Below are 27094 nucleotides of genomic sequence, written 5' to 3'. Positions count from 1 at the left end.
CACAGGAAATCACACCCTTCCCCTAGACTATCCCATGGACAATATAAAGTCATTGTTAAAATGTGAGTTTCTTTTTATGAATGTGATTGTCAGAATGGAAGGGGGCTGGCTTCCCCCAATGACCTCTCCAGGAGGGGCACATTAGGTCCTTGACCCTGCCACATGAAGCCTGATACTCCCAATGGCAGCTGATCCCCCTGCCTACTAAAGCTGAATGGGGACAAAACCTTGAGGTGTAAAGTCTGCTCTCACCAACAACCCAGGCTGAAGTCTGTGCAACAGGAAAAATACAAAATCCAGCGCTTTAGTCGGGTCCACAGAGAAAGAAGAAATTAAGAAGGGACATTTCAGCTGAACTTGGGAGGACATTTCTGTCCAGCAGTTTTGGTGCAAACATTTCCTGACTTGAGAAAAATAATAGCCTATGGGCACATAAATGTGGCAGCATGGCCTCTTGGCCTGTGCTGATCTTAACATTGTCTTTTCCCATAAGAGCAGTGGTTCCAAAAGTTTCCACCTTTTGGTGGCGTTGGCTGTTTCCATGCAGACAGCGGCAATTCTGCCTCTTCCTTTCCCAGGCTATAAATCCTCTCAAAGGCAAATGAGTGAGAATGAAATCATTTAGGAATAACCCTGAATCTATGAGATTTCTAACACAGGGATTATGGGGAAAGAAATCATTCACAAACTTCAGGGCTCTATTACAGTTAATAAATTGCTTTCAGTACAACCTCCCAAACATCAGTTAGTTGCAACATGAAGGTAAGAATGTCCAGCTAGTGAATAATATGTTTCCAAATAGAAGTGTTATGCAAATTTAATTATATTAATTTAAATAAATATTTTGTGTGTGCCTATTATCACATTATAATGTACCATATAAAAAAATGACTCCATCCTTTCTCCCTGAAAATTATTCCTGTATGTCCTGTTTGTCAAAAATAGAGTACTGACACACTGCATTCTATATTATTTACTATAAACTAAATTTTCAGTCATATTATTTCGTTAAGGAATTCAGGCACCCGCTCAGGTTTGGGAGTAGATAATTGCTAAGGTAATTATACTCTGGTTCTTGATATAAGCACTATTATAGAAATTGACATACACATGGAAAAATATTAAAAATGTCATTACATAATGTCTTCAAAATGATAATGAAAATATGCATAATATTTCATAATATGCCCTTGATAGGTAGATATATCCTGACATAGGACACAGTTTTTCTCATTTGTGATGGTAAATAAACTACTTACCACTGACTCTCACAGAAAGCCTTGGATTTCTGGCTTTGTCAGCAGGACTTCCTGCTCCCTATTTTAGTTCCATCCTGGAATGGAAAGGATGCTCTTTGGTAAAACAGACTGTTGACTGCCATGCCTAGTGGTGAGGACATGCCATTCCAGGAGATGCCTTGAGCATACTCAATGCCTAATGCAAGAGTCAAAAATTCTTTGATCTCTCAATGAATTCATTTTTCTAGAGTGGACATTTATAAGTGCCTGTGGATCAATCTTTTGGGAATACTCATGTAATCTCTAAGCAGCTGTTCTGGGATTCCTCAGAGTGCAACCACAACTCAAGGGCAGCAGATTGAATAGAAGGCACAGAGGTGATGAACAATTAATTCTCTCTTGGGTTCATTAAAGTCATGGCAATCATCTTTTCCCAGCATGCAATGAGGATTTCAGCGTCCTTTCTCTTTAGGGACATTGATGAGTAAAGTTCAGTACTAGATTGCTTCTATTAAGAAGTTGGGGGTGGTAGAAGCCTATGAGATTGGCTTCTTCTCATTATCATCAGGAAGAAGAGAGGCAAGTAAGTGTGGGTGTGGGCTTATTTGGTTGGATTCTATGCAGCATGAGGAGTTTTCCCCTTACACTTGGACTCCATGACAGTTTATGCTGTGCAACTGGATGGTGTATTAGAGCTATAAAACCTACTCTGTTGGCACTAAGCTTCTCCTAGTTAGGGCTGCTCTCCTGGACACGGTGCTTCCTTCTTTCCCCACCAGCATCCTTATGTCTTCATGTCCCCAGATTTCTGGCCTTGCCAGTGCTCATGACCTGATGATTACATTATTGATACAGTGTTTTAAAGGAGAAAAAGGCAGAGCCATCAAACAGCTCTGTAGGTCACAGTTGGGAAGAAGGATGTAAGTTTGGAAATTTTGCAGTATTTTACTTCACCAAAATTAGGATAAAAACATTAGACAATGTCAAGAGTTAAGTGTCTAAAGCTTAAACACTTCTCTAGTGACATGAGTTTTTCCATATATGAAGGAGAAATACAGAAGTGGTACTTATTAAAGACTTTAGAATCATTAGTCCTCAGGGAAATGCAAACCAAAATCACAGTGATTTAGTACTTCACACATACTAAGATGGGTATACTAAAAAGAACCTATAATAACATGTTGGTGAGGAAGTAGAGAAATTAGAATCCTCATACACTGCCCTTAGCAATGTAAAATGGCACCACTGTTTTGAAAACAACTTGACAGTTCTTCACAATGGTAAACATAAAGCTACCATATGATCCACAATTCCACTCTTAGATGTAAACTCATTATAAATAAAAATGTATGTTCATAGCAGCAGTATTCATAACAGCCAAACAGTGGAAACAACCAAGATGTCTGTCAAATGATGAATGGATAAGTAAAATGTGGCATATCCATAAAACAGAAATCATTTAGCAATAAGAAGGAATGAAGTAACAATAGATACTACAATACATATTGTACAATGAGACTTGGAAACATCCCAACTGAAAGAAGCCAGACACACAAAACACATATTTATTTTATGATTTTATTTATATGAAACATCCAGAATAGGGATATCCATAGATACAGAAAGCAGATTAGTGGTTGTCTAGTGCTGCTAAATTGGGAGAATATGGGGAATGAGCTTTTTTTTAATATGTTGGTACTGGGTATTGTGTGTGTGTGTGTTTGTGTGTGTGTGAGGGTGAGGGTGGTGGATTATGAAAATGTTCTCAGATATCAGTGGCTTAGAGAACACAGGACATTTGAGATCATGGTGTGTGAAATGCTTGGCACAGGGATAGCTGTTTGTCTGGGTGGAATGGGCATTACAATTATCAGAAGATCATATATAGAAAGAGAGCATTGTTGTAACTGCAGCTAGAAGGTCCATGTTTCTATTGTGTAAGCAATTTTCCAAAACGAAAACTTTAATTGCTGATCTCACTCGAGAACCCACATTACCTAGCTAGCTTCCTCAGAGCACCCTTGACCTCCTTGTTTCTCAGGCTGTATATGATGGGGTTCAACATGGGGGTTATGACACAGAAGAGCACAGAGACCAGGATATCCGTGTCCAGGTTGTAGCCTATGTTGGTTCTGTCATAGTTAAAGTTGGCTGTTCCATAAAAGACCACCACCACAGTGAGGTGGGATGCGCAGGTAGAGAAGGCTTTGCTCCTGCCCTGAGCAGAGGGAATCCTAAGAATGGAAGAAATGATGAGTATGTAGGACACTCCAGTAAACAGACAGGGGCTCAGGCCAATGGTGGCACTGGCCACATGAAGCACAGACTCATTGAGAGAGGTGTCTGAACAGGAGAGCTTCAGGAGCAGAGGAATGTCACAGAGAAAGTGGCTGATTTGGTTGGGCCCACAGAGAGTCAGTGTGGCTGCCAGCACTGTGTGTGTCACAGAATTCACCAGCCCACACAGCCAGGACCCAGCCACCAAAAAAATACAGACCTTCACACGCATGAGGACGGGATATTGAAGAGGGTGGCAAATGGCTACATAGCGATCATAAGCCATAGCGGCCAATAAGACACCCTCAGTGCCAGCACATGTGACGAGGAAGAAAATCTGGGAGAGGCAGCCCTCATATGAGATGGTCTTCTTCTCCCGGAAGAAGTTCACCAGCATGACGGGGATGGTGGTGGATGTATAACAGATGTCCAAGAAACTCAGGTTGCTGAGGAAATAATACATTGGAGTGTGGAGAGCAGGACTGATTCTAGTGGCTGTTATAATGAGCATGTTCCCCAGGAGTGTTGTCAGGTAAATGAGCAAAAAAAACAAGAAAAACAAGCCCTGTAGTTTGGGGTGGTTGGAAAATCCCAAGAGGATGAATTCAGTGACATCTGTCTGATTGTTCATTTCAAGTGGTGTCATAGCTACAAAACAATGAGAAAAAAAGAAGCCATAATGAAAATGCATGCAAAACACCCCCAAACATAAACTTACAGACCCATGTCAAATGATGTTGGATATAGAACGATCTGGATTGTGGAGGGAGAGGTGCAGGGGTGTCTTCAGAGAGATTACAACTTCTCAAACAGCAGATCTAGCCAGCTCAGGCCCATGGGCCTCCCATGGATTTGCATGACTACTGGTGGATCAAAATAAATGTAGACTTGGTTAAACCCAACAATAAACCACTAACCTCTGAATTAGTGTGGCCTCATGTCTCATTGTCTTAGTAGTATCTACCTCCTACATTGCCCTTGTTGGTAAGCATCTCAATTTTTTCTAAGAAATAAAGTTTTATTGCAAAAAAACTTTTAAATGTAGAAAGATACAAACAAGAATTTAATCACCTACAGAATCAAAGCCAGTGCTACCTTTCGGTGTTCACAAATGTAGTGTTGTGGGTTTGTTTTTGTTTTTGCTGTTGGCAGTTATGTAAATCTTAATCTCTATTTATACCTTTAAAATATTAGGAGCACTTGTGATGAGCACTGGATGATGTATGGAATTGTTGAATCCATACAACTTGAAACTTGAAACTATGAGAACACTGTATGTTAACTATACTGGACTTAAAATAAAATAAAATATTAGGAGCAAAATTTCCCAAATTGGAAAGGAAGAAGTAAACATTCACAGATGACATAATCCTATATATAGAAAATACCAGAGTTCACAAGAACACTATTATAGCTCATAAACAAATTCAACAAAGTCACACACACACAAATCGTTATGTTCCCATACACTAGCAATGGATAATCCAAAAAGGAAGTTAAATCAATTCCATTTACAATAATATCTAAGAGAATCAAGTGCTTACAATAAATCTTACTGAAGAAATGAAAGGTGTATACACTGAAAACTTTGAAACATTGGTAAAAGAAATTAAAGAATACATATCTAGTTGAAAAGGTACCTATGTTCATGGATAAAAAGACTTAACATTGTTAAGATGTTAATACTACCCAAAGTGATGTACAGGTTCAGTGCAATCTCTATCAAAATTTCAGTATCATTTTCTCACACAAAACAAGAAAAAAAATCAGTTTTCAAATTCATATTTATTGCAAGGAGCCCTGAATAACCAAAACAATTTTGAAAAAAAAAAAGAATAAATCTGGAGGGCCCACATTTCCTTATTTCAAAACTTACTACAATGCTACAGTAATTAAAACAGTATGGCACTGGCACAAGGACTGACATACAAACCAACAAAATAGAATGGAGAGTCCAGAAAGAAATTCTCACATATATAGCTAATGATTTTCAACAAAGGAGCCGAGACCATTCAATGAGGAAAACAGCTCTAGGAAAACTGGATATCCACATGCAAAAGAATGAAGTGCACAACATTAACTCAAAATGGATCAAAGACCTAAACTTAGGAGCTAAAACTGTAAAACCCTTAGGAGAAAAATTGGGGAAAATCCATATGCCATGAGATTTGGCAACTATTTTATGGATATGGCACCAAAAGTATGGGCAACAAAAGAAAAAAATACATAAAGTGTACTTCATCAACATTAAGAAAGTGTCATCAAAGTACACTATCAAGAAAGTAAAAAAGACAACCTATAAAATAAGAGAAAATATTTGCAAATCATATACCTGATAAGGGACTAACATCAAAAATATATAAAGAACTCCTATAATCTAACCATAATCAAAAGAAGAACTCAATTTAAAAATGAGCAAAGGACTTGAATAGACATTTCTCCAAAGGCAAAATACAAACAGCCAATAAGAACATGAAAAGATGTTTGATATCATTAGTTTTAGGGAAATGCAAATCAAAAGCATGAGGTCACCTATCAGGACGGTTATAATGAAGAAAATGGAAAATAATATATGTTAGTGATTGTATGAAGAAATTGGAACCCTCATGCATTGCTAATGGGAATGTAAAATGGTGCATCTACTGTGGGAAACAGTTTGCCAGTTCCTCAAAAAGTTAGACGTAGAACTACCATATGACTCAACAATTCTACTCCTTAATATGTATCTAAAAGAATTGAAAGCAGAGACTCGAACAGATATTTGTATACCAGTGTTCATAGCATCATTATTCACCATAGCCAAAAACAACCTAAGTGTCCATCAACCGATGACAGGATAAACAAAAAATGTGGTATAGGTATACAATGGTCTATTCAGCCATAAAAAGAAACAAAATCTTGATATACACTACAACATGAATGGATCTTGAAAACACTATGCTAACATTATGCTAAGCCAGACACAGGACAAATATTGTATGATTTCACTTATATCATGTGCCTAGAACAGGCAAATTCATAGAGACAGAAGGTAAAGATTACCAGAGGCTGAAAGGAGGGTGGAATTGGGGGGAGTTATTGTTAAGGGTTCAGGGTTTACACTGAAGACAATGAAAAAGTTTGGGGTATAGATAGAAGTGATGGCTATACACATTGTGAATATATTTAGTGTCACTGAATTGTACACTTCCAAATGGCTAAAATGATGATTATTGTGTCTATTTTTCCACTATTTTAAAAATAGTCAAAAATAGTGAAAGCCCAATTTCCCAGGTATGCATTGCATTTCATCAAACAAAATAAATTTAATATCTCTCCTTTGATTAAACATTCAGATGTTTCCATTTCTTTACTATTATAAATACTGGAATGGGCTTTTTCATAGAAAAATATATATGAGCATATCTGATTATCTCTTCAGAGTAAATGTTTAAGTCTCTGTGTTTTTAAATATACTGTTTTTTTTAGTCAGTTGGATTATTATCTTTTCAGGGCTTAAAAGATGTGAAAACGTTTAAGTAATCATATATACTTAGGTATGTTACCTTATTAAAGGTATCTTATTACCTTATTGAAGTAAACTTTATTAAACCAAGATTAATCCTCAAACAGTGCATGCTTCCTGAAAAAATAATTGATACAATTACTAGCTTTCTGTTAACTTATCCATCTGATAGTTTCACAGCCGTTGAACTATGATTTCTGCACCTTTTTCATTCTTGGAGGTGAGATATCTTGAGCCAGATAGACGTGGATTCAAATCTTACCAGCTGTAGATGGTGGCTAAATCAGCTGACTCTCTTTCCCAGTTTGCTGGCTGCATTCTCATGTTAATAGTGTCTATACCAGAGTTTTTGGAAGAAGTAGCTGAGATAATATGAGTAATGTGCCTTGTATGTGACAGATGTTCAATCAACTGTAGTTATCACAGCTATTATTTTTAATACATACAAAAACGTTTCAAGATAAAATACTTTCTTTGACTCCGCCTTCCAAATTTTACAAATATGATCACTTTTCACTACAGTCGCTACTGACACCCCCATCCAAGCTACCATTTTCTCATTTGCCTTAACAACAGCAGCAGACCTTCACTTTCTTCCCCTCCCCGTTCCCATTTAATCTGTCTCCACACAGCAGCAGCTGGAGCGTGTTTTTACAATGTAAGCTAAATCATGCCATTCCTAAACTCAAAACACTCCAAAGCTTTTCCATCTCACTTAGAATGAAATCTAAAGATCATAAAGCATATGGGACCTGACCTCTGACTGCCTTTCTGACATTACTTTCCACGGTTCTTCCCTTTTGCTCACTTAGCCTGAGCTACGCAGGACTGCTTTCTGTTTTTAGCCACGCCAAAGACCTTCCGATCTCAAGGGCTTGTACTGGCTATTACCTCTGCCAGAAATACTTTCCCCCAGATATTTGCATGTCCCAGTTTCTATTTTCATTGAGGTTTTTCGTGAACTGTTACCTCCTCAGGGATGCTTTCTCTGACTCTTCTATTTAAAAGAACAGTCCCATCACTTTTTACCTCCTTACCCTGCTTTATTTACTTCTTTCTGTGGCACTTATGCTACACTTGACATGAAAGTATTGATCTATTCGCTTCTGTTTGTAGTATAAGCTCTATGAGGCCAGGGGCTCAGCTTTGGTCATTCTCTACCCCTAATACCTAAGAGAGAGAACCTGGCGTACAGCTTGTGCTCAAAGAATATTTGTTGAATGAATACATAAATCTATTCTTCTAGGTGGTTATGGAATTCATATTTCCTGAGAGAAAATCTAGTCTAATTCTTTTCCATTTTGCCTAATTATACTCAATTATTCTTCAATGTATCTCTCTCTTAACCTATGAATATCAGCCCATTGTGCCTAACAGTCTATTTTACTCTTTAGAGTGGAAAACTTTACACATTGGGAATTTAGGGGCTTTTTTTTTTTTTTCATGTTTATTTATATTTGAGAGAGAGAGCGCGCGTGCGTGCGCGCGCTCAAGTCGGGGAGGGGCAGAGAGACAGAGACAGAATCTGAAGCAGGCTCCAGGCTCTGAGCTGTCAGCACAGAGCCTGACGCGGGGCTCAAACCCACAAGCAGTGAGATCACGACCTGAGACGAGGTCGGACGCTTAACTGACCGAGCCATCCAGGCACCCCTACACATTGGGAATTTTAACATCTTACTCTACATTGGCTTTTTATATAATAAATAATCCTCATTAGTAACAAAGTAAAGATAAAACCTAGCTTATTTTTATTTCTCTCATATAGGTTATCTATTACAGCAAAAGCTAGCCTGTTAGAACCCACTGATATATATTACTTGATTGGCTTTTAAATGTATTCCCAAACCTGATTCTTCAAACTATTAAGGGGTAGAAGGATTTATCAGATTACTTAATCAGCAATCTTGCTCTGTAACCTAAAGGGCAGCCTCCCTACAATTCTGTTCAATCCACATTAAACTGGAAATCATCTCCTTGGATGCTATCCTATTGAAAGCAGGGATGTCTCTAAGCCCTAAAATGTATCTAGCCCCTCTCTATCTTAAAATCCTTTACTGGCCTACATTCTCTATCAGATGAAGTTCAGATTATTTCACACGGCTTCAGAAGGAAGATCCAGATTTGCCAAGTCCTAAAACATACCATTTTGGGGGTTTTCTTTTTCTTTTCTTTTCTTTTCTTTTATTATTTATTTAAAATGTTAATTTATTTTGAGAGGGAGAGAAAGAGACAGAATGAGTGGGAGAGGAACAGAGAGAAAGGGAGAGACAGAATACTAGGCAGGCTTTGCGCTGTCGGCACAGATCCAGAGCTCGAACCCACAAACTGTGAGATCATGACCTGAGCCAAAATCAAGAGCCAGGCCTCAACCGACTGAGCCACCCAGGCACCCCTGGGGGCTTTCTTTTCTTTCTTTTTTTTTTTTTAATGTGAAAATGTTTTACTTTAGTAAAATTTCTAGCAATATGATTATGCAAACAGGTTTCTAGGGCACCACTCAAGGCTATAGAAAAGTCCTTTGCAAACTAGAGCCCAGAAGCTTGTTTCAAATGCATTCATTAATGACAGATAGCCTACTACACTGGTTAAGTTGTGAGCTCTGGAGTTAGATTTCCTTGGAACAAAACTCATCTCTGTAATCCTTAAAGCATGAGACTTTGGGTAAGTTACTTATTCTCTTTGCTTAATATTTTTACGTCTAAAATAGGAATTGAAATTAAAAAGCTCATGTCTGTAATGGAATAATAAAAAAATGTACTCAAACCAAAAATATAAGTGGGCAAATGTAACATTTTAAAAAATAATTTAAAGGGCCTCCTGGGTGGCTCAGTCAATTAAATGTCTGACCAGCTCAGGTCATGATCTTGTGGTCTGTGAGTTTGAGGCCTGCCTTGGTCTCTGTGCTGACAGCTCAGAGCCTGGAGCCTACTTCAGATTCTATGTCTCCCTCTCCCTCTGCCCCTCCCCTGCTCACGCTCTGCCTCTGCCTCTCCCTCTCTTTTCTCTCTCTCTGTCTCAAAAATAAATAATGTAAAAATAAAAATAATTTAAAAAGACTCTTACCATTTAGAGAAAAAAATAGCATGCATTAGAGAGCTTGTAACATAAGTAGAAATGAAATATATAACAATAGCAACACAAAGGGTGGGCGAAAAAGTGGTAAAATATTTTGTAATGTTCTTGCATTATGTATTGTTATAAAGTATTAATTCAAAATAGACTGTATTAGGTAAACAATGTATAATAAAATACATACAGTAAGCACTAAAAAATAATACAAAATGTATCCAAAAACTGACAGAGGAGATGAAATGAAATAAAATAAAAATATAAACTCAGTTCAAAAGAAGGCACAAAGGATTAGAAGAGACAAATAGAAAAAAGGTAGTAAAATACTAGACTTTGAATTCAATCATACTGGTATTACCAGAAAATAATAAAGGGACTAAGCATTCCAATAAAAAAAAAACAGATTGTCAGACTGGATTTTTTAAATGTTTTTAAAATTTATTTTTAAGAGAATACAAGCAGGAGAGGGGCAGAGAGAGGGGGCAGAGGATCTAGAGAAGGGTCTGCACTGAGAGCAGCAAGCCCAGTGTGGGACTTGAACTCACAAACTATCAGATCATGACCTGAACCATCGGCCACTCAACTGACTGAGCCACCCAATCGCCCCTGTCAGACTGGATTTTTAAATAAACCAACTATATCCCCTGTGTGATAAAGTATACTTGTATACTTTATAAGTCAAGTATATATATATATACATATATATATATAGTACTTTACATATAAGTACTACATATATATATATATATATATATATATAGTACTTTACATATAAGATCTTGGATATGTTCAAAGTAAAAGGATGGTAACAAATATATCATTAAGATAGAGAAGTTGCTTAAAGTAAAAAGGAATATTTTATAATAATAAAAAGATCCACTCATCAAGAAGACACAACAACTGTAAATGTATAAAAGCATCTAGTAACATAATTTCAAAATATTGACAAAAGAGTTGGACAAGTTCACAGTCATAATTAAAGACTTAAATATTCCTCTCTCACTAATAGTTATAGAATAAGTAGACAAAAAATTCAGTAAAATAGATATTTAAACAACACAATCACCTTGACACAACTGACATTTATAGAACATTATATCCAATAATTTCAGAACAAACATTCTAGTGAATGCACATGGAACATTCACTGAAGTATACCATATGCTGGGCAAGTTTCAATACAATTAAAAAGATTGATGATATGGAGCGTTTCCTGACCATGATGGAATTGAATTGGAAATTAATAACAAAAAGAATTCTGAAAAATCCCCAAGTATTTTGAAATTGAGCAAACATTTCTACAAATTTATGGATCAAAAAAGTCATAACAAAAGTAGAAAATATTTTGAATGTAATGACAATGAAAATATAGCTAATCAAAAAATTGGTGGTGCAGCTAATGCAATGCTTAGAGGGAAATTTATAGTTTTTAATACCTTATTAGAAAAGAAGTGTTTAACTATATGCTAACTAGTTTGGATGTAAATTTTTAAAAATTAAAAAATAAAAAAAACATAAAAAAATAAAAAAAGAAGAAGATGTGGTGTATATATACAATGGAGTGTTACTCAGCAATCAAAAAGAATGAAATCTTGCCATTTGTAACTAGGTGGATGGAACTAGAGGGTATTATGCTACATGAAATTAGTCAGAGAAAGACAAATATCATATGGCTTCACTCATATGAGGAATTTAAGATACAAAACAGTTGAATGTAAGAGAAGAGAAGCAAAAATAATATAAAAACAGGGAGGAGGACAAACCATAAAAGACTTTTAAATATGGAGAATAAACAGAGGATTGCTAGAGGGATTGTGGGAGGGGGGACGGGCTAAATGGGTAAGGGGCTTAAGGAATCTACTCCTGAAATCATTGTTGCACTATATGCTAACTAACTTGGATATAAATTTAAAAAATAAATAAATAAATAAATAAATAAATAGATAAATAGATAAATAAGTGTTTAAAATAATGATCTAGGCTTTCACCCCTATTGAATAGAAGTATTATTAACTCATTAGTTAGACATAGAATATAGAATTAAATCCCCCCAAATATTTAAAAGATAAAGACCTGAAATTAATAAAATAGAAAACAGACTCTAACTGGAAATCAATGAAGCCAAAATTTGGTTCTTTGCTAATAAAATGATACATCTCAAGGAAGACTAATCAAAGAAAAAGAAGAGAAAATACAAATTACAAAAATCAGGAATGAAAAAGGGGATACCACTACAGATCCTACAAACATTAATTAAATAATAAAATAGTGGTAATGACTTTATTACATTAAATTTGACAACTTAAAATAGACAAATTTCCTGAAAAACACAACTCTTTAAAATATGCGAAGTAATTGACATAAGAAATATAAAATTTAAATAATATTATATATATTAAAAGACATTTAATCTATAATTTGAAACCTCTCCAAAAAGAAGATTCCAGGCCCAGATGGTTTCATGGTGAATTCTACCAAACATTTTATGAAGAAAAAGTACAATATTACAAAAACGCTCCAGAGAATAGAAGAAGAAGGAATACTTTCCAACTTTATTTCTTTATTTGTTTGTTTGTTTGTTTGTTTGTTTTTGAGAGAGAGAGAACATGCATGTATGCATGGGAGAGTGGCAGAAAGGGGAAAAGAATGAATCTGAAGCAGGCTCCACACTTATTATGGAGCCTAACATGAGGCTCAATCTCAACGACCCTGAGATCATGACCTGAGCTGAAACCAAGAGTCTGACACTTAACTAACTCAGCCACCCAGGCACCCCAAATTGGTTTATGATAACAGTGTAATCCTGACACCAAAATGTGATAAGTTCCTTATAATAAAAGAAAATTACAGGCTAATATCTTTCATGAACATAGCCACACAAATTCTGAACAAAATATTACAGAGCCAAATCCAACACTATGAACAGTTATGGTTTACCCCAGGAATGTAACTGGTTTTCCACTTTGCCATCCTCATATTAATAAAATAAAAGAGAAAAACTGTGAACATCTCAATGTTCACATTTGGCAAAATATATTTCACAAAATTCATCACCCATTTATAATAAAAGAATCCAACAAACAGAATAAATGAGGACTTCTTTAATCTGCTAAAGTTTATCTGCAAAAACCGTACACATATCAAACTTAATTATGACATATTCTACATAATATATAAAACAAAACAAGGATGTCCACTTTTATCATTTCTACTCAAAATTATACTAGAGATTCTAACCAATGCAATAAGAGAAGAACAATAAAAGGCATAACTAATTGAAATAAAGATGCCCACCTGCCTTTATTTACAGATGTCATAATTTTGTCTGTATAAAATCAAAAGGAATTAACCAAGAAATATTTTAAGCATCTCAGGAAGAAAAGTCAATATACAAATGTCAATTGTATTTCTGTAATCAACAAACACTGGACATGTAATTTAAAACAATACCATTTGCAATAGCTTTAATTATCAACAAGTGTATAGGATCTCTTCATTGTCCAAGTACAAAATATTGCTGAGACAAATTACAGAAAAAGTTATCCTACAGACTAAATATGGTCCAAATAAAATTTTCAGTAATCCGTTTTGAGAAGATTTCAACCTGATTCTAAAATATATATGGAAATTCAAAGGATCTAGAATAGTCAAGATAATCTTGAAGAACAAAAATAAAGTTGGGTAACTTATACTTCCATATCTCAAGAGTTAGTATAACTTTACTTATTTTAAAGATTTTATTATTGGGGCGCCTGGGTGGCTCAGTCAGTTGAGCATCCGACTTCAGCTCAGGTAACGATCTCACGGTCCATGAGTTTGAGCCCCGCGTGGGGCTCTGTGCTGACAGCTCAGGGCCTGGAGCCTGCTTCGGATCCTGTGTCTCCCTCTCTCTCTGCCCTTCCCCCGCTCACGCTCTGTCTCTCTTTCTCTCAAAAATAAACATTAAAAATTTTTAAATAAAAAAATTAAAAAAAGATTTTATTATTTACTTATTTTTTTTATTTTAGAGACAGCACAAGTGGGGAGAGGGGCAGAGGGAGAGAGAAAGAGTCTTAAGCAGGCTCCACACTCAGTGTGGAGCCCAACACAGGGCTCAATCCCATGACCCTGAAATCATTACATGTGCCCAAATCAAGAGTCATGAGCTGGGGAGGGGCAGACAGAGAGGGAGACACAGAATCCGAAGCAGACTCCAGGCTCTGAGCTGTCAGCACAGAGCCTGACATGGGGCTCAAACTCACGAACCATGAGATCATGACCTGGGCTGAAGTCAGACGCTTAACTGACTGAGCCACCCAGGCTCCCCGAGTCATTTCTTTATCACACTGTCAAGTTCACTGATTGTTTTTTTCAGTTGATGAGCCCATAGAAGGCATCCTTTATCTCTGTCACTGTTTTTTCCCTCTCTGTCATTTCCATTTGATCTTTTCTTATTGTTTCCATCTCTCTGCTGAAATTACCTGTCTGATCCTACATGTTGTCTACCTTTTCCATTGAATCCTTTAACCGATTAATCATAGTAGTTTTAAATTCCTTGTCTGATAGTTTTAATATCTCTGTCATATCTGAGTCTGGTTCTGATGTTTGCTCTGTCCTCTCAGGCTGTGTTTTTTCTTACCCTTTTGTATACCTCATAACTTTTTGTGGAAACTGGAAACGTTGTACAGAATAGTAGAGACTGAAGTAAATTTGTGTGGGGTGGGGGGGTAGTGGTGCTTGGAGATGAGCATGTCCACCCTTCTGCTAGGCCTTTAGTGTAGAAGTTTGAATTAATCTAGTGAGGAGGTAGGCTAATTTGGTTTGTTATTGCTATTGTTACCCTCAGTGCACTGCAGGTTTCAAATTTCTCTAGTGATATCTTGAGCTTAGGGCTTAGGCAAGTTTACCAGAGTTTTTATTTTTCTCAATTTTTACCCCCTGCTTGGTTTTGGGTTCTTTTTTTACACCAACCCCAGAGATAATCTCTTTCATGAAGATTATCCAGCTATATTCAACTATTAGTTTTATTTATTATTTTTTAGTGGGCTTGTGGGGAACAGAAGAGAAGTATTCTCTGATGTTCTGGTTAAGTCTTAGTTTTGGGTACTGTGAACCTGGATCTTGGGGATGTGGCCTTCACATGTGATTCTGCCTGTCCCCAGCAGGGCCTAACACATATTCCTGCACTTACCTGAGGGGGAAGCTTTTTGTCTCTGTGCCTTCTCCAGCTGCAGTGTTTTTCCACAGTGTCTTAAGGTGACAGGTTTTTTTGTTGTTGTTGCTTCTACCCTACAGATTAGTTTTACTTCTGTAGGAAAAATGTGGTAAATGAGTTTGGGAGAAGTTTTGACAGCAACAGCTATTCCTCCCACAGTCTTCTCCCAGATATCCCTGTTAGGTTTGAAATTTTCTCAGAACACTTCCTGGCCTTCACTGTGAGTATATAGTGGAGTTCATGGAAGAAAAGCAAGATGTTGAAAACCTCTTGTCTATGGCCCCCAGGAACTTCACACTCACATACTAGCCCACATTTAGTGTTTAACATTCACTAAATTCACAAAGAAGCTGAATCTTGGGGCCCCTGGGTAGTTCAGTCAGTTGAGTGTCCAGCTCTTGGTTTCAGCCCAAGTCATGATCTCATTCACAGTTCATGAGATCAAGCCCTGCATCAGGCTCTGTGCTGACAGTATGGAGCCTGCTTGGGATTTGCTCTCTTCCTCTCTCCCTGCCCCTCTCCCACTCATGCTCCCTTGCACTCTCTCTCTCTCTCTCTCCCAAAATAAATAAATAAACATTTAAAAAATAAATTCACAAAGAAGCTGAATCTTATCAGCTTATATGGTATCTGATGGCTTCTGCTCCAAGTTAAATAAAAATGCATGGATCCTATTTCCTCTGTAAGAGACTATATCTCCCCAGTTTTCCATTTAGTGTTTGCCTTGAAACCTCAATTCCCTAATGGGTTCATGAAAAGTCATTCATTTTCATTATGTCCAGCTTTACTGTTATTGTGGTGATGCTGAAAGCAATACTTTTCTTGGATCTCTAAATCTCTGAGTTGAAAGTGGAAGGCTATACAACCACTTTTTAAAATGATTTGTAAGTTTTTTCAAATATACATTATTCTATGACCCAGAAAATCTACTCCTAGGTATACCCCCAAGAAAAGTGGGTATATATGATCATAAAATGACTTGTTCAAAACCAATTTCTTTACTAGTAGTACAAACTGGAAATAAATAGTATGCCTATCAATAAGAGAATGGTTATAAAAGTGTGGTGTATTTATACAATGGAATACTACACAGTTATTTTAAATACTGACACACGTATAAACACTGATGAATCTATAACACTTTTCCTTAATGAAAAAAGACAGACATACAAGAATTTGTGCTGTATTTTCCATTTAAAGGAAGTGGAAAAATAGGCAAAACTAATCTCTGGCCACAAAGTGAACATTCATAGTAGTTAACTCTGGATGACATTGATGAGAAAAGAGTATGAAAGAATTTTCTAAAATGAGGAAAATGGCCTATATTTTGATTTGGATAGTGGTTGCATGGGTGCATATATATATATATATATATATATATATATATATATATATATAAATTCATCAGCCTGCACACTTAAGACTTGTGCATTTTACTATATGTGAAATATTCACTTTTTAAAAATAAAATATGGAAAAGATAAAAGCAGGAGGTATTTTACATGCAATTTTCATTTCAGTATTGGTCGCACCCAGGTCCAACCAATCACTAAAACTTCCTAAATATTTTTTTCCATTTTCTTATCTTTTTTACTTTCTCTCTACCACAATTATAGTTCAGTACCTTATCACTTTTACCTAGACTATTGTAACTGCCTTCAAATTGTTTTCCTGCCTACAGTCTTGCCCCTTCAGGCATATACAAGCATAATTCACTCTCCTCACAATGATTAATTTGGAGGTCATACTCACTTGTGTGTGTGTGTGTGTGTGTGTGTGTTTGTTGTTGTTGTTGTTGTTGTTGGGGGAGGTGCCATGTGTGAGTACACTGTCCCAAAAGCAAAAAGATGGCAGATTGGTATCCCAGATCGTGTTGGTGGCAGAAATTTCAAGTAAAATAGACATGGGTCTGTCCAGCCAAGGCCAACCAAACTCAGAGTACTTGTGCTGTCCTTATGTTTATAGGAGAAAGGACCCAGAGGTCTCTAGAACACTAGTGAACCTTCCTGAGAACTGTGTTGCTACTAGAGGAAGGAAGGTTGCAAGGTTCTGAACTCTGCTGAGAGCCCTTCACCTGCAGTTGTATCCCCAAACCCTGGAGATTCCTGTTAGCTGTTGGGAGCTGGTAGGTCAACCTTGTCTGGTTGCTAACAAACTCCTCCATTAATTCTAAGCAACCTAGTGGTTTTCACTTTGAGCACAACCTCATTAGTTAACCCAGAGAATGTGTAGGGGAATCACCTGCCTTTAGGGGACAGGACTGGCATGTAGAGGCTGTATCAGATCTACCCTCTGAGCAAACTCCTTAGGGGAAAAAAACCTGAGCAGTCCTCCAATAGGGTCTCAGAAAATATCTTTTCCCTTATGGAGCAGCATGGAGTCTAGATGTCTGGGCCATCTGGAAGCCAGGCTTTGGTGTGAGAATGGGTAGGAATGATTGCAGAGTATTAACAACGGCCCATAGACCACATTCTAGTTAGGGCAGACCGGGCAACATCTGGAAGGTAATGGCCTAGGTTTTAGAAAATATTGAAAAGCATAAAAATCTATATATCTAGAAGATAAATATGTACCTATGCACAGAAATGTCCATGTCATTTCGATGGAGTCATACAATTGTGAAACCCGCCTCCAGAGTCCTTCATAGTCTATGTGCCTTCAGTTAAAACACCATTGTTCAGTCAAAGAGAGTAGTCTGAGAACTAAAACCAGATCAAAATGAAATGGTCTGTAACAGAAGCATAGGGGTTTGGAAGATTGGAGAAAATCCATGAAGCGACAGTACACAGAGAAGGAGCTGTGTTTGGAGCACTTTGAATACGATGGGTGGTGAGGTCATGATGAAGGCACTGAATCAGTTTGGGCAGACAGGGATTATTAAATAAAACATGAAATGAATGAGGTACAGCAGGTATGGGGAGAGGAGATAGTGGATTAAGATTTGAGTAATGTTGAGTTTGGGTACCTGTGGGATCTCCACGTGGAAATACCCAATAGGCACTTGAAAGAAAGATTTGTCCTCAGGAGACAGGGTAGACCTGTCTACACATGGATTTGGGAATCATTGTTTTGAAGGTGGCTGTTGATACATAGGTGTACATGAAATCAACCAAAGAGAATAGATGGAGTGAGAAGAGAAGTCTAGATGGGACACTCTTAATCCCCACAGTTCACAGGGAGTATGGTGAAAGATGTATCCAAGACAGAGGTTTACCTATACTCATCACCCTCTCTAGGTTAGCTGTGGGCATTGCTTCACAGTAAAGCAACATTAGGGTTGGCCTTTCCATCTGTATGTCCTCTTAGAAAACCTTTATGTAATACATGTGTACTATTTTTTATTTTCTCTATCAACTGCATAGATGGATTTCTCTTCATTAAAAATCAATGACATGCATTCTCTTAGTTCACAATATTAAAAATGTAGAGGTAAACACTCTCTTATAGGTAAATAGTTAGATTTATTCATAGGAAGAAATGAAATCCTTCATGAGAAGTGGCCCCACAAAGAGAAATTGAGGTATGATCTGTGTATAACTAAATTGTAAAGGTGAATTTTTAATGTTTAGGGACTTAAACAATATGGTCCCTGAAGCTGTATATACTGCATATTTTAAATGTTTTAAAATATGGTTTGAAGTCCATTCCTGAGGAACATATTGATGGGGCATTACACACACACACACACACACACACACACACACACACACACACGCACGCGCGCGCAGTAGAATCAGAACCATAATAAATTTTTTTTCTTGGTCCAACTGGCTAGTCTAGGCCAGGAGGATGGAGTGAGAAGTGACATCTGTTTCATTTCTATATTCCTCATGCTCATGCGGTTTATATGTGGTAACAGTGGTGTATCATCCTCCTCCTCATCAAAACCCACCATTAACAAGCACCACTTATACACTACAGTTTATGGGATACTCTGGACACTTGCCTCTTGGAATTTACATGCTATTGCATATGAATAGGGAATCTCAATCTCAAACCCTCTGCTTTATGATAATGACCTTTCTCTCCACTTTTAAGTGAGGATATACTTTGTAAGAAAAAGAGATTGAGGATGAGGTTTTATAGACTGGCTGTAAAAACAAAAATGGCCAACTTGAAAAAAATCTTGCTGAATTTAGCTTAAAAGAGGTATGTTTTTCTTTAAAGATTAAAATAAACTCAGTACAACCCATCTAATCAAAAAATAAAACAAAACTCAATGAGTCAACTTTGGAAGGAAGCAACATGCCTGAATCCAACTAGGATTTTCCAAACTAAATAATGAGTAGAGACACACATTAGGTAAGAACAGTTAGCACTTATGAAATGTTTTGCTGACCAACCTTAGGGGCTTATTTCCTTCAAGGAAACAAAATGAGTACAATATAAACCAGGGTAATTAGTGTGATTGTGAAAACCCTTAGAGCACACAAGGAAAACATCTATTTATATTTCCAGTAATGCAAAGCAATAATTAAAATTTTTAAATATAATTTTCACATTGCCCAGTAAATTCACACACCACACACACACACACACACACACACACACACACACAGATTAGTAAGAGTACTCAGGATAATTTTTATAAAAGAAAGTCCAGAATATTTGAGATGATTGTGGCAAAGTTAATTTATTGCTATGAAATATAAGCTATTTTTGATTTGCCCAGATTTCTGTTTGTACCCTTCCCCATCATACGGGCATGTAAGACCAGATGAAATATTCAGAAGTCATTAAATAGGCAAATGCTTCTCAAACTTTAATGTGTATGCCAGTTATGTGTATTTACATCAGGTGAGTTGGATGGAAACCCCTTTCATCTCAAACTATGGTGATAATGAAAAGATGGCCCTATTCTCATCTGTTCAGCTTTGGAAACTTTCCTACCAAATTTGAGATCATCTAATCAAGACCACCTCAAAGTAGGGCACTGTGTTTTCTTATCCTCTTGTACATATTGTTAATATCATCGCTATGCCTCCCACTGTGTTCAACGTGCTAGTTGAACATGTCCTATGAACCAGGCACTCTTCATGATTGCCCCAAGAATTCTCAAAACAACTTGGAAGTGCAAGTACTATTACTAGCTCTGTTCTCAGTGAGAAAACAGAAGCTCAAACTTTCAAAAGGTTATCCTGGTAGTCTGTTTTGACCTCTGAGCAATATTCCCCCATACTAATAAACGAGTGATGTGGTATTTGCTCATAAATCTCTCTGCTTGCTTCGTTTCAAGTATTTCTTGGTAATCCGCTTGGCCAAATTGTCAAATTCATGTTGAATTGAAATCTCCTCACCCCTTGTGCTTAATTGGTCTGGTATCTATTCTACCTTTATTTAGCCTTGCAACTTTTTGTTTTAGTAACTGTATTTAGACTATATATGCAAGAATTTTATAACACATGGGGAATAATGAAACCTCATCGTGGGAGATATTCAAGCAGTCTAGATTGCTACGTCTCTTGCAGAGAATTGATTCAAGTCTCAAGTGAAGATCATTTGAGTTGCTTGTACAGTTCCTTTCAGACCCAGTATTACATAGTTCTGTCAATGTTGTTGCATACCTGAAAATATGGCATTATTAAGACCTTGAAATTTTCATATTCCTATGACTGGATCACTCTTAATATATCAATGTAGCCTTAGTTTTTACATACCTTGGGAAAATCCCCATTTAATATTTATGAACATACTCTGGGATGGTGACATTCCACATGAGTGAAAGCCTTCCTGGTCTAATTGTATGTTAGAGATAGATACATAGATAGATGGATAGATAGATAAGTAGGTCCAAATTTTATTTAATATTTACCTTTTACATTTTAAAGACTTTTTATTTTGAAATATGTATAGATTCATGGGGAGTTACAAAGAAATGTACAAGGAGGTCTAATATTTTTAAAATTAAAAATTTTGTGGGATTTTAAATTTCAAAAAAAGCATATGCTTACCTAAAACCTTACTGGAATCGAAGGCATGTCAAATGAAAGTGAAATATCTTCACCTTCATGCCACATTCTGCTTGGCACCACTGTGAACAGTTTGGTGTGTATCCTAGCCTTTTGTTTATGTCATATAATATTGACCATATTAAAAAGTCAGTTTACAAACAATCTCAGCATCCTTTCTATCTGCACAGCTCTGTCCTATGATTGTTAGTAACAATACACAGGATACAAATGAAAAGGTTACTCATTTATAGGAAGGCATAAGTAACAGGAAATATGGAAGATGGTCACCATTTATGGTAGGCAGAATTCTAAGATGATCCCCCAAAACCCAACGCTTGTTGTATGGGTCTACTATCATCCCCTTTTCTTGAGTATGGGCAAGACCAGTCACTATGACTCATAAACTTCAGGGATTTATGATAGTTAATAAATTGCTTGCAAGACACCCTCCACACATTGTATTGTAATATAAATATGAGAACTGCTAGCATAGTGAACAAAAAAGTTTCCAAATATGAATTATACAAATTTAATTATATTTTATTTAAATAAATATTTTGTGCATCCTTAATATCATATGATAATGGATACATAGGAAATATGCTTTCTGCCTAAAAATTATTTCTTTCTGTCTTGCTTGTCAAAATTACAGTAAGAGTAATACTATGCATCATATATTATTTACCATGAACAAATTTTCCCCTCATATTACCTTACTTAAAGAATGTAGGCACTTCTCAGGCTGTTAAATTGATAATTTCTCAGGTCATTTCAATTCTGGTTTCATTATTACTATTGCAGACATTAATCAACGTGAAAATAATATTACACATATGTCATTACATAAAGGTCATAAAAGTAGTAATGAAAATATGTACAATATTTTATAGTATGCTCTTAAGAAGTAAGTATATCCTGATACTGGGCAGAGTTTTTCTCAACTGTGATAGTAAATAAACTACTTACCACTGTCTTTCACCAAAAGCTTTGGATTTCTGACTTTGTGGCAGGGCTTCCTGTCCCCTACTCTGGTTCTCTCCCAGACTGGAAAGGATATTCTCTGGTAAAACAGGCTATCAATTACCATCCATCATGATGGAGGCCTGCCATTGCAGGACCTACCTTGAGTATACTCATTGCCTAATATGAGAGTCAAAAATCTTCCTTAGATCTCTCAATGAATTCATTTTTCTAGAAGGACATTTATAAATGCTTGTGGACTGACCATTTGGGAATAACCATGTAATCTCTCTCTGAGTGGCTGTTTTGAGATACCTCAGAGTACAAACAGAATTCAAGGGCAACAGCTTAAATAGAAACTGTTAGAAATGAAAACAATTAATTCTCTCATGTATTCATTAAAGTTATGGTAATCATCTTTTCCCAGCATACAATGAGAAGATTGGTTCTTATCTCTTTTGGGACATGTGCAAGTGAATTTCAGTACTAGATTTTTGTTAGGAATTGTGGGTATTGAATACTGGAGATATGCTAACAGTGAATTTCAGGTGGTCTTATCATACACACATAAAAATGGGTAACTATGTGTGGAGATGTGTTAACTAGCTTGACTATAGTAACTATTTCACTATGTATGTGTCTATCAAATTATCACCTTGTACACCTTAAATACATATAATTTTTAAATGGTTTAAAAATTAATAAACATGGTATTTTAATAAAATAACTAAAAGGTTATACAAGTAAAAGTTATCAACAGGAAAAAAAGAAAGAAGAAAGAAAGAAAGAAAGAAAGAAAGAAAGAGAAAAAAGAATAAGGACTCTGCAGATGAAAAATGTTAATCTGATATTACTACAGAATATTACTACTATTACTACAGAATCTACCTTCTCCAGCCAGCTTCCTCAGGGCATCCTTGACCTCCTTGTTTCATAGGCTGTAGATGATGGAGTTCAACAAGGGAATTACAACACAGAAAAGCACAGAGACCAGGGTGTCCATATCTGGGCTGTAGCCTACATTGGGCTGTCATAGTTGAAGTCAGCTATCCCAAAGAAGACTACCACCACAGTGAAGTGGGATGCACAGATAGAGAAGGCCTTGTTTTTGTCCTCAAGGAATCCTAAAGATGGCAGAGATAAGTAGGTAAGACATTGCAGTAAACAGGCAAGGGCTCAAGCCAGTGGTGGTGCTGGCAACATGACGGAGCACAAACTCATTGAGAGAAGTGTCTGAGAAGAGCTCCAGGAGCAGCAGGATATCACAGAGAAAGCAGGTGATCTGGTTGAACCCACACAGAATGAATGTGACTGCCAGCACTGAGTATGTCACAGAATTCTCTAGCCCACCCAGCCAAGCTCCAGTCAACCAATGCACACAGACTGTTAGATCATGAGAAACCGATAGTGCAGAAGGTAGCAAATGGCTACATGGTGTTCATAAGTCATAGCAGCCACAAGATTTCCCCAGCACAGGTCACAGGAACATCTGGGAAAGGCAGCACTCATACGACATGGTCTTCTTCTCTTGGAATAAGTTCACTAGCATGACCAGAATGGTGATGGACAAGTAGCAGATGTCCAAGAAACTCAAGTTGCTAAGAATACAGTGGAATGTGGAGGAAATGACTGATTTTGATCACGGTGAATGTGAAAGCATTTCCCAGAAGAGTCATCAGATGAATGATCAAGAAGATCAAGACAAATAGCCCTTGTAATTCAGGATGGTTGGGATATCCTGGAATGATAATTACAGTGACCACAGTTCGATTTTCTATTTCTTTCAGTTCTTACTCAATTGAAATAACAATTAGGAAAGAAATCAAAAAGACAATGAAATACAATGACAAACGCTGGAAGAGCTAACTAACTTTTGAAAAAAGTGTTTATTTTTTTATTGAGGGAGAGAAAGAGTGAGAGGTAGAGAGAGGCAGGCTCTGTGCTGCAGTGGAGCCCTATTTAGGGCTCGATCCCATGACCAGTGAGATCATGACCTGAGCTGAAATCAAGAGTTGGACACTCAACTGACTGAGCCACCCAGGTGCCCCAAAGCTAATAACTTTTACTCATCCTTTGTTTGGTGGATGAGATTGCATCTCTTCTAGATAGTGTAGCTCAATACTCTGACACTGAAATATTTGCATTCCCCCTCTCTGCTGTGATCTTTTGCCCTGTGTTTACTTGTCATGCCAATCACTAGCAACTATTAGCCTGTTAGGCTCCTTACCAGTCTGTAGGTCCATTATCTCTCTCTTTAATTTATATGTATCCTGTAAAACTTTTGTTAAAAGGAAGGAAGAAGAAAGAAAGGGAGGGAGGGAGGGAGGGAGGAAGGAAAGAAGAAAGGAAGGAAATTCAGTCTTCAGCACTGACATTGAAAAACAACAGCTGACGAGTTAAATTAGAACACAAATACTTTTCCTCCCAACCTCCCTCTTTCCTGGAAAGTAGCTGCAATAACAAATTCTAACTAACTACATGTGAAATAGTCTCCATGACCTTTGCCTCCCGGTGTAACTCACATGGATACATTATATTATGTGGCAGAAAGGATTTGTAGATATGATTAAGGTTGTTAGTCACATGACTTTAATATATGGAGATTTTTCAGGTGGGCCTAATCTAACCACACAAACCCTTAAAAGCAGAGCAGAAAATGAAGTCAGAAATTCAAATCACAAATAGGATTCCAGGTGTCATCAGTGGCTTGAAGATGAAGGGGGGAACATGTTAAGGAAGAGGTAACATTGGTCCTCAAATCACAAGAAACTAAATTTTGCTGATAACTTGAATAAACACGGAAGGGGAATCTTCCCCGAAATCTCTAAATAAGAACCCAGCTCAGCTGACACCTTGATTTCAGCTTGAGTCCTCCTCGTGCTTTGCCTGGACTTCTCTGAGACAGAGGACCCATGGGAGCCATGCTGTGCCTGGACTTCCAACCCACAGAACCGTGAGATAATAAGCAAGCATTTAAACCACTAAGTTTGTGGTCATTTTTTACGGTGCCAATAGACAATACATACATTGAACATCTCACTTCCCGTGTGAAACTTAGGATTGTCGGGGGCTAATTAGGACAGACCACTAATCTAGAAGCCTCAGAAGTGATTTAATCCAATATACTCAAATCTGTGACCACCCTCCCTCTGTCTGCTCTTTTTACCTTTTTTCCTGTGGCTAGTTCTTACTGCCCCCCCCAAAATTGATAAAGGGAACACAAAGGAAAAAGTCACTGTACACTGTTCAATTTCCTAGTCAGTAAGTAGCTCCAGTAAAAGGTTGGGAGAAAGACAAATTTGGAACTGTTGGGTAAGATATTTCTGGATGATTTTAGAATTTTAATTAGTGTCTTCCCATTCTGCTTTACCATGAACAACAAATGTTTGCTAGGCTGTGACATAACCATTGCGAATTCTAAGAAACTTGGGAGTTCATTAATTTGCATCTGAAATAATTTTCTTTGTGGATTGTCTTTAAATGAGGCTTTGTGTGCTCTGGCATCACCATTTTCCACAGAAACTGTTAAGCCATCTCTTCTCCTTAACGTGAGCCGGTGGTCAGCAGCCAAATCCAGCACACCAACTTACTTCTATAAGTAAAATTTTATTGGCTTACAGCCACATCCACTCATTTATGCTGCTTTTGTGCTTTTGTGCTACAATGGTAAAATTGAGTAGTTGAGAAATAGACCATATGGCTCACAAAACCTAAACTGGTTTCAGGCCCTTTATGAACAAGTTTGTCAGCCTCGGGTGTCAGTAGTTGGGTTTAGGAGTTTGACAGACGTGGGTTTAAATCACAGCTTTGTCACTTGTTAACCTGGAACAACTTACTTAGCTACTATAAGCCTCAGTTTGTTCATGTTTAAGATGGGATCATGTCTGGATTATAGAGTTTTGGTTGAGATTAAAATAAGTAATAAATAACAGAGCAGTGAGCATGGTTAACCTATGCTACCTACTGTCTCTCCATTATGCCAATGCACCCATTTCAAGTTCCCCTTTAAAAATGTTATTTCCCCTTATCTTTCTCCAGATTGACTCAAATGACACACTGTTTGCATCAAAAATGAAATGCTGTTTTCTATTTATTGACTTCCCTTCTCTAATCTTTTAATTTCACCATCTCTACCAGCTCCACTTCTAAGCAACTGATATGTAATTAAATTCACCTATTTCTCTCCCATAAAACAAATACTCATGATTGTATCTGCTTTCTTTTCTCTTTTCATTTTTGTCTTTTTTTATAACTACATTTCTGAACAGATATTCACAAGAATCCTTTGAGGGAGGCAGGTAGATTTGATTATCACGCTTTTTTATACAATATTTCCTCTGAAATTGGAAATTAAAAAGCAAATATCATGTGAAGCTACACGCAACATGACAAGTGGTTGATAAAATTAGACCTAATGCCTCTAAACTCCTTCTAACAATATTCCCCAACTTCCAGTCAGAAACCTGGGATTCATCTTGAGGCCATCCCTTTCCTTATCACCTGCCTGTATCTAACTTTTCAGCCAAACTTTCCCCTTCACTCCTTCTCTCCTTCTCCCTCTTCCTCTCCTCCAAATCTGTGTATTTATTTCCATCTCCAAGGCCGACCACATGAACACTCTCTACATGGCTGATTCCTTCTCTTTCTTTGGGCCTCAGCTAAAATGTCACTCTTCAGAGAATCCTTCTGACCTCCAATCTAGTATAGGTTTTTAAAAATCTCTTCTATCATCCGATTATTTTCCTTCAAAGAATTTACAGTGACCTTTATTTACATATTTACTTACTCACTGAATGTCAGTTTCTCCCCAGTCAATAAGCCCTGAGTAAGCAAGGATCATGTCTGTTTTAAATTCATTTTTTTTAAGATTTTATTTTTAAGTAATTTCCATACGCATGTG

The 27094-nt window shown here is 37.0% G+C and overlaps 1 protein-coding gene and 1 pseudogene across 1 annotated transcript; both read right to left on the bottom strand.

Moving 5' to 3' along the window:
• Positions 1–3036: 3036 nt before the first annotated feature.
• On the bottom strand, positions 3037–4252 carry LOC101094778 (olfactory receptor 5V1-like). The gene has a single exon (XM_006935049.5). It carries the CDS (start codon positions 4204–4206, stop codon positions 3232–3234), a length of 975 nt encoding a protein of 324 aa, XP_006935111.4. The 5' UTR covers positions 4207–4252; the 3' UTR covers positions 3037–3231.
• Positions 4253–23047: 18795 nt separating this feature from the next.
• On the bottom strand, positions 23048–24437 carry LOC101094526 (annotated as a pseudogene).
• Between the last annotated feature and the right edge of the window lie 2657 nt (positions 24438–27094).

Source organism: Felis catus, chromosome C1, assembly GCF_018350175.1.
Source record: "Felis catus isolate Fca126 chromosome C1, F.catus_Fca126_mat1.0, whole genome shotgun sequence".
Lineage (NCBI taxonomy): Eukaryota > Metazoa > Chordata > Mammalia > Carnivora > Felidae > Felis > Felis catus.
Note: the sequence above shows the minus strand (reverse complement) of the source record. Positions and strands in the feature narration are given on the sequence as shown.